Source organism: Nycticebus coucang, chromosome 21 (genome assembly GCF_027406575.1).
Source record: "Nycticebus coucang isolate mNycCou1 chromosome 21, mNycCou1.pri, whole genome shotgun sequence".
Taxonomy (NCBI): domain Eukaryota; kingdom Metazoa; phylum Chordata; class Mammalia; order Primates; family Lorisidae; genus Nycticebus; species Nycticebus coucang.
Window position 1 is genome coordinate 51,528,005 of NC_069800.1, and position 13,020 is coordinate 51,541,024.

The 13,020-nt window shown below is 36.5% G+C and overlaps 1 protein-coding gene across 1 annotated transcript in view; it reads left to right on the top strand.

Moving 5' to 3' along the window:
• Positions 1 to 13,020, top strand: part of STK4 (serine/threonine kinase 4) — an 86,729-nt gene that overhangs the window by 7,554 nt on the left and 66,155 nt on the right. Inside the window, exons 3-5 of the mRNA XM_053574281.1 lie at positions 4,663 to 4,791; positions 7,858 to 7,972; positions 9,675 to 9,839. Coding sequence (XP_053430256.1) covers positions 4,663 to 4,791; positions 7,858 to 7,972; positions 9,675 to 9,839 — 409 coding nt within the window. The remainder of the gene's footprint in view (positions 1 to 4,662; positions 4,792 to 7,857; positions 7,973 to 9,674; positions 9,840 to 13,020) is intronic.

Consider the following 13,020-nt stretch of genomic DNA (forward strand, 5'->3'; position numbering starts at 1 on the left):
TCTGAGCAACATAATGAAACCTTGTCTCTATAGAAAATGAAAAAAATAAAAAATTATCTAGGCAAAATGATGTTTGCTTGTAGTCCCAGCTACTTGGGAGGCTGAAGTGGTGGCTTGAGCTCAGGAGTTTGAGGTTGCATTGAGCTATGATGATGTCACTGTACTCCATCCTGGGCAACAGAGTGATACCCTGTCTCAAAAATAAATTTCCTTGCTTTTCTGTTTATTGATCACAATAAACCAGTAAACTTGACCAAATTTCTTAATATTTTGGAGCCCAACAGTCCTCATCTATAAAGTGGGAATAATAATGGCATCCATTTCATAGAGTGTAGCAACTGTTACTACATGAAATAATAGGTGTAAAGTGCTTAACTACAGTGCTTGTAACATAGTAAGTGCTAAGTACATGACAACTATTATTTCATTTTTAAATATATCAACTGAAGCATTTTTCAGACCTCAGCATGTCAAATTGAAGTTAAATCTTAGGTCTTGAAGTATATTTAGGCATTCTTACAGGTAACTCTGTTTGGGTTGATTGGGGTTGGGGATCGTGGAAAGAAAATTATAGACAGTATATCAGGAATATAATATAAGGGAAAACTAAGCTAATTATGATTTTTTAAATTACGTTTTAGCTCCCTGGATGTCTTCAATGAGCAAGATGGAAATTTCTCTATAAAGCTATCTCCAGGGAGAAAACAAACAAAGCTTCAGGTCTTTCTTCCTATGCTATCACCATATTGCTCTTTTAAATGATACCACAGATGCTTGGATTTCTGACTGAAGGACACTGAGCAAACTTTATTTAACTAGGAAAATCCTGATAGAAAATATTAACGACACTTCCTTCCAAACATGTTCTGCTGTGCCATCCTTACATTGTTCTGGAGAATGAATGAATTGTGAACTCTCACTGACTTGTGTCTTGTGAAGTGGGCTCTGGCTATAAAAACTGATTCAGGAGGCTGCAGTCATTCTATGTTTCAAGGAAATCGTGTGGATCTGTGGCAAAGTAGAGTCAAAACTTCAGACCAAGATGCGTGGAGAGAAGTTGGAAAGTGTGTTTTGACTTGGAGCCTAGCACCTTTTTCTATCATACTTAAAAGTTTTTTTTGTTTGTTTGTTTGTTTTTGCAGTTTTTGGCTGGGTCTGGGTTTGAACCCGCCACCTCCGGTATATGGGGCCGGTGCTCTACTCCTTTGAGCCACAGGCACTGCCCCATACTTAAAAGTTTTATACATTGACTCATTTAGGTTTTTATCAATGAGTGATAACAAAAGCATTCTTCCAGTGGTTTCATAACTAGTGAGTGCCATTTTTAAGACTTGTACCTGGTTAGTTTGGCCTCAGAGATTGTATTATTTCCATTTTTCTACGTTGTTCCTTGCCCGGTATAGCTTATATTAAATACTTATTTTTCCATCCTCTTTGCTCTCTGCCAATTGTAATTCATTGAGTCCTTGTTGTAAGGAGGTTTTAAGGAACTTGCCTTTGAGTGAGTGATTGCTGAAGTCTTAAGTCTTCTTCAGATTACTGTAAAAGCAACTGAAGCATTTTATTATATTAAAAATAAATGGCATACCTTATGTTCTAGTAAATAGCAAGTAAAATGTACTGCTGTAAAAGCAGTATGTGGAATCATGACTTTTAATTGTTCACATGAGCTATCAGGAAAGCATAGAGAGGTATAGGGAGTGTTCTGATCAAGAACATGCTGAGTGAGTGCATGTGGAGACCGTTCCTTTTCTAATATAGAAAAATTATGAATGCAAATAAGTTCTTTTAAATATAAGAATACATATACATATATGTATGTATAGGGATATAGATGAGGGATAGAAAAGAAAATCTATACTAATAAGAGGAGGGTAAAGCATACCCTATCCTTGTCAGGAAAGCATTTGGGTTTACTATGTGGAGTTGTAGGCTGGGACTAGCAACTAAAGTTGAAATGAACTTGCCTGTCACTAAAGAGTTTCATTTGCTAGTGGTTGTGAAAAAGTGGAGGTACTGGTCTGATTATAGGAACTGAGCCTGGACTGTATACAACTATGGTATCTTGAAGGGCAAAGACCCAGACTCCTAGTATAAGACCTGGTTTAAGTTGTATAGTCGATATGACAGGGCTGAGGGAACCATGAAACCATCTGACATTGATCATTGTGTAGAGGAAAATCATTCAGGATAAAATGAAATCTATGCAAGGAAATTCACTGCCATGAGGTCATCTGCGAAATGAGAGAATTCACATTCAAGGACATAGAAATATTGGAGCAATCTGAAAAGAGATTGCCTTATGTTTATGATTTTCGAAAGGATAAAAGGGGAGAATAAAATTCTTAAAAGCACCAGATTATTAACATGAACAATTAGCCCAATTGAAAATAAAAAGTTGGGAGTCTTGACAATGAAGATTACAGTAATCAAAGTTTTAAGAGCCCAATAAATTGGATAAGCAACATACTACAAGCTGAAAAGAGAATTTATAAATTGAAAGACAGAAATGAGACTGATCACAAAATGTAGAACAGAACAGGCACGGCGTTGGCAACTAGGAAGACAACACGGATTGAGGAGGTCCAATATAGGTCTAGTATTACTTCTAGAAGATGATATTAGAAGAAACAGAAGAAATCAAAGAGATAATGCTGAGAATTTTGCATGCTTGAAGAACTATTTGAGCCCTCAGATCGAAGAAGTTTATGAAGTGCCAAATAAATCAGCTCCAAGTTACATTATAGAATGTTAAAAAGGAAATCTTAAATGCTACGGTGAGGTTAACCTATGAAAAATGATAATCTGATAAAAACAGACTTCTCAGCAACAATAGATATCAGAAAACTGCAGTTGAAGTGCTGAGGGAAAGTTGTCAGAGAATTCTATATCCAGCAAAACAGTGAGTGAAGGTGAACTAAAGACATTTTCATCATACATGGGACCTGGTGTATCCAGAATGTCTTTTGATGGAAGTATTAATATCCAACTAATAGTGGTTAACCAATTAAGGAAAGGCATTTAATAATGAATTAAATCTAGGGATGAGAGATTATAGGAATGGTTAATTGACTCCATGGTATGGTTTGACATCTGAGTGATTCTCAGTCTCAAAATAGCTACATTAGTTTTGGGCATCATCCCTCACATTGTAGTAACCAAAGCAGGGAGGGAAGTTGTAGGTGATAGTGGGCCTTCTTATGTGCCTGTCTCTTACCAGGGAAGAAAAGCTTTCCCAGAAATGCTGCAGCAGAATTTCCCTCAAATTTCATTGACCAGAACTGGGTCATATGCTTGCTACTAGCCCCATTGCTGGTGGAAAGGAAAAAACCGTGTGACTGGTTTGGACTTACATGATACATCTTCTGGGAGCAAACACATCACCACCTAAGAAATCAAAGGGTTATTTTAGCAGGGAAGAAGAGGCAGCGTTTGGGTCATCCACACGGGGTCAACAGTTGCCTCTTTCTGGCAAAAACATTTGATGCCATAGATCATACTAGTTTTACAAACATAAAAGTTTCTGATAGGATGGACATTTTTTATGTGTTCTGCTAGACTAAGAAAAGGTTTTATGTTACTTTAAAACAATTCTTGAGCATATATTGGCAGCTAGGGTGTTCTATGTTGATGTATTAGGTGGCGCTGTTATCTTAATTTTTTTTTTCCACCAAGACAGTATGAAGCTACAGGTGTGTTTTGGGAATATGAAAGACAGTTTACTTGGTATTATTTTACTGGCAGCCATCCAGGATTTTAATGATGAGTATTATCTATACAAAGTGAGGATGCTATTTCATGTGACCCTCACAACCATTTTGTAAGGTAGTTGGTATTATTGTCATTTACAGTAGAGAAGATTACGGCACAACAAGGTTAATAACATGTCTGTGAATCCTAGGTCTTCCCCCAAATCGAATGAATACATAAACTTCATTTCATATTAAGCTTTTAAGGGAATCTGAAGTAGAAGGTAAAAAGAATTTGTATGTGCTGTGTTCACCTGGTCGTAGCATTAGAGGTTTAGATTTTAATTAGTTTTCATAGTATTTTAAGCATTATTTCAAGTAAGAGGAACAAGGACAGATCTTGTGGTACTAGAGCGGATGCAAGAAAACAAATATCTTTACTTCCTTATTACACCCCGGTATACATGTGGAGGGAACACAAGCTTTGTTTTCAGAAAAACATCTAGGTTCAGTCCTGAACTGACAATTCCTGACTTATGTGACCTTGAGCAAATTATGTTAACCTTCCTGAACCTCTTTGTATTTACTTGTAAAATAGGGGTAATTGCCTCTTCCTCATTTTTTTTTTTTTTATGAAGGTGAATTGAGATAGTGCCTTGTTTCTAGTAGATAGCAGCCATGTAATTAATGCATGGTAGCAACTGTGTTACTATGTCATTTTAATACTCTCATTTAAGTTTAAATGTGAAGCTTTTAAGATGCCATTTTGTGGTCATTCTCTTGACAGTTTCTTTTCCCCCAAAGGACTTAGTTTTACAAGTATAGCTGAGAATGTATTATTATATACTTATAGTTAATATCATATTATCTCATATAATCATTAGGAACCTAGGGATATAAATTCAAACTGTTAAGTTGCTTGTGTTTTACCTCTTCTTATATCTTAGTTGACTTGGTCTCCTTCCAATTACAGGTCCTATGGCAGTGTATACAAAGCTATTCATAAAGAGACAGGTCAGATTGTTGCTATTAAGCAAGTTCCTGTGGAATCAGACCTGCAGGAGATAATCAAAGAAATCTCTATAATGCAACAATGTGACAGGTAAAGGTCATGTGGGTTTCCTTTGGAGACAACATGGTTTTGAATTTGCTGTGATTCTTTAGAGTTTAACACCTAAAGATGTATTTACTTAGATATTTTGCAGAAGGAAGAGTTTATTGGAATCATTATGCATGTTCTTTTCAGAAAAAAATGTGAAAAAGTTTACATGTTTTTGTAGCTAAACTTCTGTAGTTTCTATTTCTGCATATATTTTTTATTTTTTTCAGTAAGCCCTTTTAGAAACTAGGAAGAAGAGACAGAAGGTGGTGTTTTTTTTTTTTTTTTGATAATGATCTCTTTTACTTCCTATTGCGAAAACATCTTAGCAGAGATAGGGGAGAAAATTCAAATACTTTTTATCTCTAGAAACTTTACAGTATTAGTATTAGATAGATCTATAAAAGAGAATACTTATTTATGCATTATTATTTCTTGGCATTAAAATAATTATTCAAGCTAAGAGTAGTTAAGTATTTTATTTTTGAGGAACTAAGATTTGTTAAATGCTATAAGCAGGAAGTCAGGCCAAAAGGCGACCACACAAAAGCACGTGGTTTGCTCTGAAATTCTGTGACAATATGGGTTGGTCACAGTGATGGAGCAAGCTTCCCTAGCCCTATTTAGATTATAGAGAAACAGAAAGTTTGGAGCAATACCAGCTCCAAGCATTTAGGGGACCTATGGGTAAGAAATGTTTGCAGTTGAGGCTGTATTCATTCTTTTGAAAAACTTTTTTTTTTGGTGAGCAGGTCAACTTAGTCCTATTTATAAGACTTCAACTTTGGGGCAGGTGGGGCTACCTAGCAGGAAATTTGCCCAGGAGCCTTTAAGTCTCACAGACTTGTGAATGCAGCCATTTCTCTTCTCCTTCCCGTTCTTCCCCACTTTTTTCTTTCAGTTTATATGGTTACTATCTATTAGATGAAACTCCCATTTTTCTTGATTAGAATTGATCAGATTAAGGTGACAGTTTTCTTTTTCTTCTCTGTAAGACACATAACAGAAGTTCTTTCCAGTTGGCAAATTGGGACTTAGCCACTTTTTTTTTTTTGAGACAGTCTCACTATGTCGCCCTGGGTAGAGTGCTGTGGCATCACAGCTCACAGCGTCCTCAAACTCTTGGGCTTAAACGATTGATTCTCTTGCCTCAGGCTCCCAAATTGCTGGGACTACAGGCACCAGCCACAATGCCCGACTATATTTTTGTTGCAGTTGTTATTGTTTAGCTGGCCTGGGCCAGGTTCAAACCTGCCATCCTGGGTGTATGTGGCTGGTGCCGTAACTACTGTGCTACGGGCTCCGAGCTGACTTGGCCACTTTTGATAGACTACGCAGCTGTGTCTAAACAGGTTGTAGAAATGTCTCTAAGACTTAGAGACTAAGTAAAGAAGAGATATTTTGAAGAGCCCCCTCTGTACTAAGTACTCTGAGGAGTACAGTGAAATACACAACAGACTTCTTGTGCCCTGGGAGTTTTTAGGCTACCTGGACAGGCTAGGTAAATATATGTATAGGAAAATCTAGCCAGCAATGCAGGACTACATAGAACATATTCCAACATTAAATACATGATAGTAATTGCCTGCAGATTTAATTCCTGTAAATACTGTACTACATGATTTTAGGGAAAGGAGAGCATATGTAGTGATCTCTACCTTAGAGACTTACTCATCCATTTCTCCATTAATTTTGTGTGTGTGTGTGTGTTTTCTTTCTGTTCTTGTCTTTGGCATTTTTCCCAAGAATGGAAGGATGTTTGAAATTCTGAGAGTTAGTGAAGTGGATTTGGTTTTAGCTTTTTCAGCTATTATGCAACTTTATTTGGCCTTGATAACTGTCTAGCCAGATAAAACTGGTACCTCTTAGAGGGCAGGAAGATTATTTCATTTTGATTTTTCTCTGAAAAATCAGGTTTATTATCTGAAATTTTAGGTTTATTATCTCTCCTCAAGCTTGAGACCTAAAATTTTAGGTTTATTATCTCTCCTCAAGCTTGAGACCTAAAATTCCAGGTGTGATCATGAACATTTTTTCTTTATACTAGATCATTGTGTATGTGTGTGCGTGTGCGTGTGTGTGTGTGTGTGTATTTTACTATAAGCTACATATGACTTCTTAGAAAAATGTAGATGAAAAGAAAAACATTGCTTTTCCCCATATCAAATGCTGCTTGATATACGGACCTTTCCTTATTTCTTTTTGGAGTTTTACTTTGCTTACTATTCTGTAGCTTGTTTTTCTTTTTATGTAAACAGGCTGTCTTCTCATGTTATTAAATATCCCTTTATAACATTTTTCATGGGTCTATTATATTCCATTACATGGCTATATTTTTGGGGGGAGGGGGCAGAGTCTCACTTTGCCACCCTTGGTGGAGTACCATAGCGTCATAGCTCACAGCAACTTCAAACTCTCGGGCTGAAGCGATTCTCTTGCCTCAGCTTCCCGAGTAGCTACGAGTCCCAGCTATTTTTAGAGCCGGGGTCTTGCTCTTGCTCAGGCTGGTCTTGAACTCCTGAGCTTAAGTGATCCACCCACCTTGGCCTCCAGAGGGCTAGGATTACAGGCATGAGCCACAAGGCTTTATCTTATTTCTTAAATAAACTTCTTAATGTTAAATGGACCTTTAGATGGTATCTAAATTGGGACTTTTATCAACAGAACTGTGATGGTAACTGTTTCTTTCTGAACACTTATAATTCTTTTCTGAGGATAAATTGTAGACTTAGAAATGCTGGTTAAAGGACCCACCTATTTTTTACCCTTTTGCTATCTATTATCCTCTAGAAAAGCTATACCATTGTACATTCTTTTTTTTTGTGGTTTTTGGCCGGGGCTGGGTTTGAACCTGCCATCTCTGGCATATGGGACCAGCGCCCTACTCCTCGAGCCACAGGCACCGCCCTATCATTGTACATTCTTATCAGGAGGTTGCCCATTTTAACCTTAACAATGAATCATTGATCTTTTGAGATAAGGGATTCATTTTTATGTATTTAATAGTGTGACTAGAGATGTTTTAAGGCTGTTTCTATTAATTTATATTGTCTGTCACTTTCTCTCTAGCCCACATGTTGTCAAATATTATGGCAGTTATTTTAAGAACACAGACTTGTGGATTGTCATGGAGTATTGTGGGGCTGGTTCTGTGTCTGATATCATTCGATTACGAAATAAAACGGTAAGTTTACCTACTAGAACAGTGCACCTGAGCTAGTCTTTTAGGCCTGTTATTCATGTGCATTCTCCTGCTATAGTATTTACAGAGATGTCTGTCAGATATCCTCTGCCCCGGATCAGATCTCATGATTCTTTCCCCTCTTTACTCTTTCATGTCAGGGCTAGATTATGTTGGGTATTGTAGGCCATGGGAATGAGTTTAGATTTTATTCCAGGGAAGATAGGAAACCATTGTTGGATTCTAAGCAAGTATAAGAATCATCTGGTAAATGTTTTAAAAAGAAAACTCTGGTGCCTGTGTAGATTGTGGGTGGATGAGAGCAGGTCTGGGGGAAATCTTAGTGCTTAAGTTTTTTGTCTTGATAAGAAAAATAAGAATAATGATACCCACATTACATATATAAAAGTTATGAAAATTAATTTAAATAGGTAAATGTGCTTTGTAAATTGTGAGGTATTTATTATGCAAAATATAAGATGTGGTGTTTTAAAACTCAGTTATGACTTTTGGAGTACCCATATACTATCTGCTTTTCTTTGTTTATAATATTCAGAGTTAGTGTGTTAGCCTAATCAAACACAAATAGGCTTCAAATATTAATTTGATACATGCAAATATTTTTTTAGCACCTACTATTTGCCAGGTAGTTTTATTGGAGTTAGGGATATAAAAGTAAATAAATCAAAGACATTTTTAACAGAGTTCAGGTTTCTAACAGGGAAGAGTTCACATAAATAGGTACATAAATAATTTGTAATATGTCAACTGGTGATAATGCTGCAGTGACAAATAAGAGGAGATAAAGGAACAGAGACTGATTTAGAAATGGAGCAGGGAAGGCCACTGAATTTCTGAGGAGGTGACATTTGGGCATAGACAGCAAAGTAAGAAAGCAAATTGTAAAGAAGTGGATGAAGAGCATCATAGGCATAGAGACCAGGCCAGTGGAAAGACCCATAAAGGGGAGTGTGCTTGGGGATGTCCAAGGATAGCAAGGAAGCCCGCATGGCTGGGGCAGAATGAGCAAGGTAGAGAGTGGCAGAAGATGAAGGTAGCCGGGTAACCAACTATCACGTGTACGGCCTTGGTGAGGACTGGCTTTTAAGTGACTCAGGAAGGTTTTGAACAGATCTGGCTTACATTTTAAAAAGTTCATGGTGGCTGCTATGTGGAAAATACGTTGTAGAGAGTCAAGGGTAGGTGCAATGAAACCAGTTGGAAGATGATTAGAATAGTTCAGGCAGGATATGATGGCAACTTGGACCAGGGTGGTTACATATACTTTAAAGATAGGGAGGAGTCAAGGTTTTGGGCCAGAGCAACTAAAAGAATAAAGTTGACTTTTACTAAGAGAGGGAAGATTGTGGGAAGAGCAGAGGATGTTGGATGGGTAGGAGGGAAAGGGGTAGGATGGTCAAAATAAATAATTTGATTTTGGCATGTTATGCTTATGATGCTTGTTAGGTATTCAGTTGGAGATGTTGTGTGGGCAAATATATGAATCTGATTGCGGGGGAGATCCAGTCTGGAAATAGAACTTAGGGAGTGGTCAGTGTATCGATGGTATAAGCAGTCGATTGCTATTCACAGGTTGAATAAAATCTATTTATATTTAAGAAAGGGGTTTGGAGCTAGTTTTTCCTCCTTTTCCTATCGTGTTGATGTAAACTGGTAGAATTTGAGCTGCTTATTCTTCTTTCAGTTAACAGAAGATGAAATAGCTACAATATTGCAATCAACTCTTAAGGGACTAGAATACCTTCATTTTATGAGAAAAATACATCGAGATATCAAGGCAGGAAATATTTTGCTAAATACAGAAGGACACGCAAAGCTTGCTGATTTTGGGGTGGCAGGTCAACTTACAGTAAGTAAAAATGTTACTTGTATTGATAACTTTCATTTCTGTCCTGACTGAGGAGCAATTCCTTTTGTTTATCTTTTTTAAAAATATAATACTTTGGTAGTAAAAAAAATTGTAGAACCTACCAATAGGTGACAGAAGAGCTTGTAGGTTGTTTTAGATCAGCGGTTCTCAACCTGTGGGTCACGACCCACAGGAACTGTATTAAAGGGCTGCAGCATTAGGAAGGTTGAAAAGCACTGTTTTAGATCCTTTCTTGGGATTCAGGTTACATAGTTTAACTTTTTTTTAACTTTTATAAAGATGAAAACTAAAAAAAAAAAAATGATAGAGTACTCTACTCTATTGGACTATATTAGCATATTTTTTAAGGAAGAAAAGTTTCCTTGAATGAGACAGAACATCACCTCATTCACCTTCCAGGTAGTACTAGATAGTTACTGTGCTAGAAACACTCCTATTTGGTTCTAGAATATAGTCTCTTGATTCTCCTACCTCACTAGCAGACCACAGTGAAAAGAGGAAAAAAAAAACATGTTTTCAAAACAGGAAGTCTAGAATTATCTGATTTTATAAAATACATAAGATATGTGTGAAAGTATATATAGCAAACAGTTCTGAACAGGTATACTCTAAGATTTGCAACAGTATTATATATCAAATGGGTTTTTACATGGGTGGTAGAATGAATATATGTATTTGTTTAGAATTGACATTATGAAAAATTTTTATTTTTCATTATAAATCTATCTAGGACAGATAGATTTGTTATCTATCTAGGGCATGTTAGGGAATCTCACAGGTACTATAACAGCACAGAAATTGCTTTGATATTTTAAAAAATCAGAAGCTTATTCAGTATTATGATTTTGTTGTTAGCACAGTAAGTAAACAGTACCAATGTTATCTTAACTACAATCTTAGTAAGAAAATTACATTGAAAAATACATCCTCTTGTGGGGTACAAAAAAATATAATGTTAAAATTAAGAATGTCCATTATGTTTAATTATAATTTTAGTGATTGGTTGATTACTTACGATGTTCTTATTACTGTAATTACTAAAATTACTTATGATGTTCTTATTGCTATAATGCTTGCAGAATTTTTCTTCCCTTTTAATGTATGCAATTCAGTATTTTTAGTATATTCACAAAACTGTGCAACTATCAAGACTTTCTAATTCCAGAACATTTTCATCATCTCCAAAATAACACTGAACCCTTTAGCAGTCACTCCCGTCCTGTCCTCTTTCCAGCTCCAGTAACTTCTGATCTACCTTTTGTCTCTATAGATTTACCTGTTCTTAATATTTTGTATAAATAGGATCATATAATATGTGACCCCTTGTCTCTGGTTTCTTCTTCTTTTTGTTCTTGTGGATTTGTTCCTTTAAAAAAAATCATGTTAGTATCTTATTTATGGGTTTCCAGGGGGAGGAAAAGGATTTTTATTTTTATTTTATTTTATTTTTTTGAGACAGAATTTCACTCTGTTTCCCAGGCTAGAGTGCTGTGGCATCAGCCTAGCTCACAGCAACCTCAAATTCCTGGGTTCCAGTGATCCTCCTGCCTCAGCCTCCTGAGTAGCTGGACTACAGGCCGCCCACCACGATACTCAGCTAATTTTTTTTTTTTTTCTAGTGAAGACAGTGGTCTCTCTCTTGCTTAGGCTGGTTTTGAACTCCTGAGCTCAAGGAATCCTCCCTTCTTGGCCTCCCAGAATGCTAGGATTACAGGCATGAGACGTTGCACCCAGCCCAGAGGGAGGAAAAGTAAAATGTACTTGGTCAATGTCATCTTTACCCAGAAATCTGTAATATTATTTCTGATGGCAACATTGGTATTTCATTGTATAGATTATCATGCTTTATTAATTTCCTATATTGGACATTGGATACCTATTTAGGTTGCTTATAGTTTTCCTGCCATCCATGAACATAAACTTTGTGGTAAACATTTTTGCATCTAAACTTTTCAACATTTTCTTAAGTAGTATTTCCTTAGAATGATTACTTCATTTATTTATAAAAAAAATTTTTTGGGCGGCGCCTGTGGCTCAGTCGGTAAGGCGCCAGCCCCATATACCGAGGGTGGTGGGTTCAAACCCAGCCTCGGCCAAACTGCAACCAAAAATAGCCGGGCGTTGTGGCGGGCGCCTGTAGTCCCAGCTACTCAGGAGGCTGAGGCAAGAGAATCGCCTAAGTCCAGGAGTTGGAGGTTGCTGTGAGCTGTGTGAGGCCACGGCACTCTACCGAGGGCCATAAAGTGAGACTCTGTCTCTACAAAAAAAAAAAAAATTTTTAAGGTAATTACTTTACATTGGAACTGGGTTAGGAAATATATGCAATTTTGAGCCTTTTGATGCATATTGCCAAGGTGCTTCTTAGAAGGGAATGATTTTTGCTTTTCAACTGCGATGTGTAAATGAACCCTTATATTTGCCAATACTATATGAATAACAAATTGTATTTTCTTTGCCATTTGAAAACAATTTTTACATTTGATTGTTGGCCATTTATAATTACTCTTCTGTATGTGAACTTTTCATCTTATTTATCTTTTTTTTTTTAATTTGAGACAGAGTCTCAACTGCCCTCAGTAGAGTGCTGTAGCATCATAGTTCACAGCAACCTCAAACTCTTGGGCTTAAGCGATTCTCTTGCTTCAGCCTCCCAAGTAGCTGGGACTATAGGTGGCCCCTCAACACCTGGCTATTTTTAGAGATGAGTCTCACTCTGGCTTAGCTTGTCTTGAACCGGTGAGCCATGTCAGTTTTTCTAATTAAGTGCTGGACCTTTAACAAAATCTATTAAAAAAGATAAACCAGAACTGAAAAAACATTGTTAAAATGATTAATCCTTTGTTATTTATGTTGAAGTATCTTTTCCTAATTTGTTAGTTGTCTTTTAATTTTGATTTTTTTTTAAGATACTACAAAAGTTTCCAAATTTTATATAGAAAAAATCCACCTATGTTTTATTTAATGGTTTCTGTCATTGATGTCATGCTTAAAAAGTCCTTTCCTACTCCAGCATTATAGAACTATTCATCTATGCTTTCTATTTTAGCACTCACTTTGAGACATGTTTCAGTGTGGTTTAAAATTATTTTTTAATTCATAATTTTTTTTTTTTTTTTTTGGTAGAGACAGGGTCTTGCTCTGTAGTGTCACTCAGGGTGGA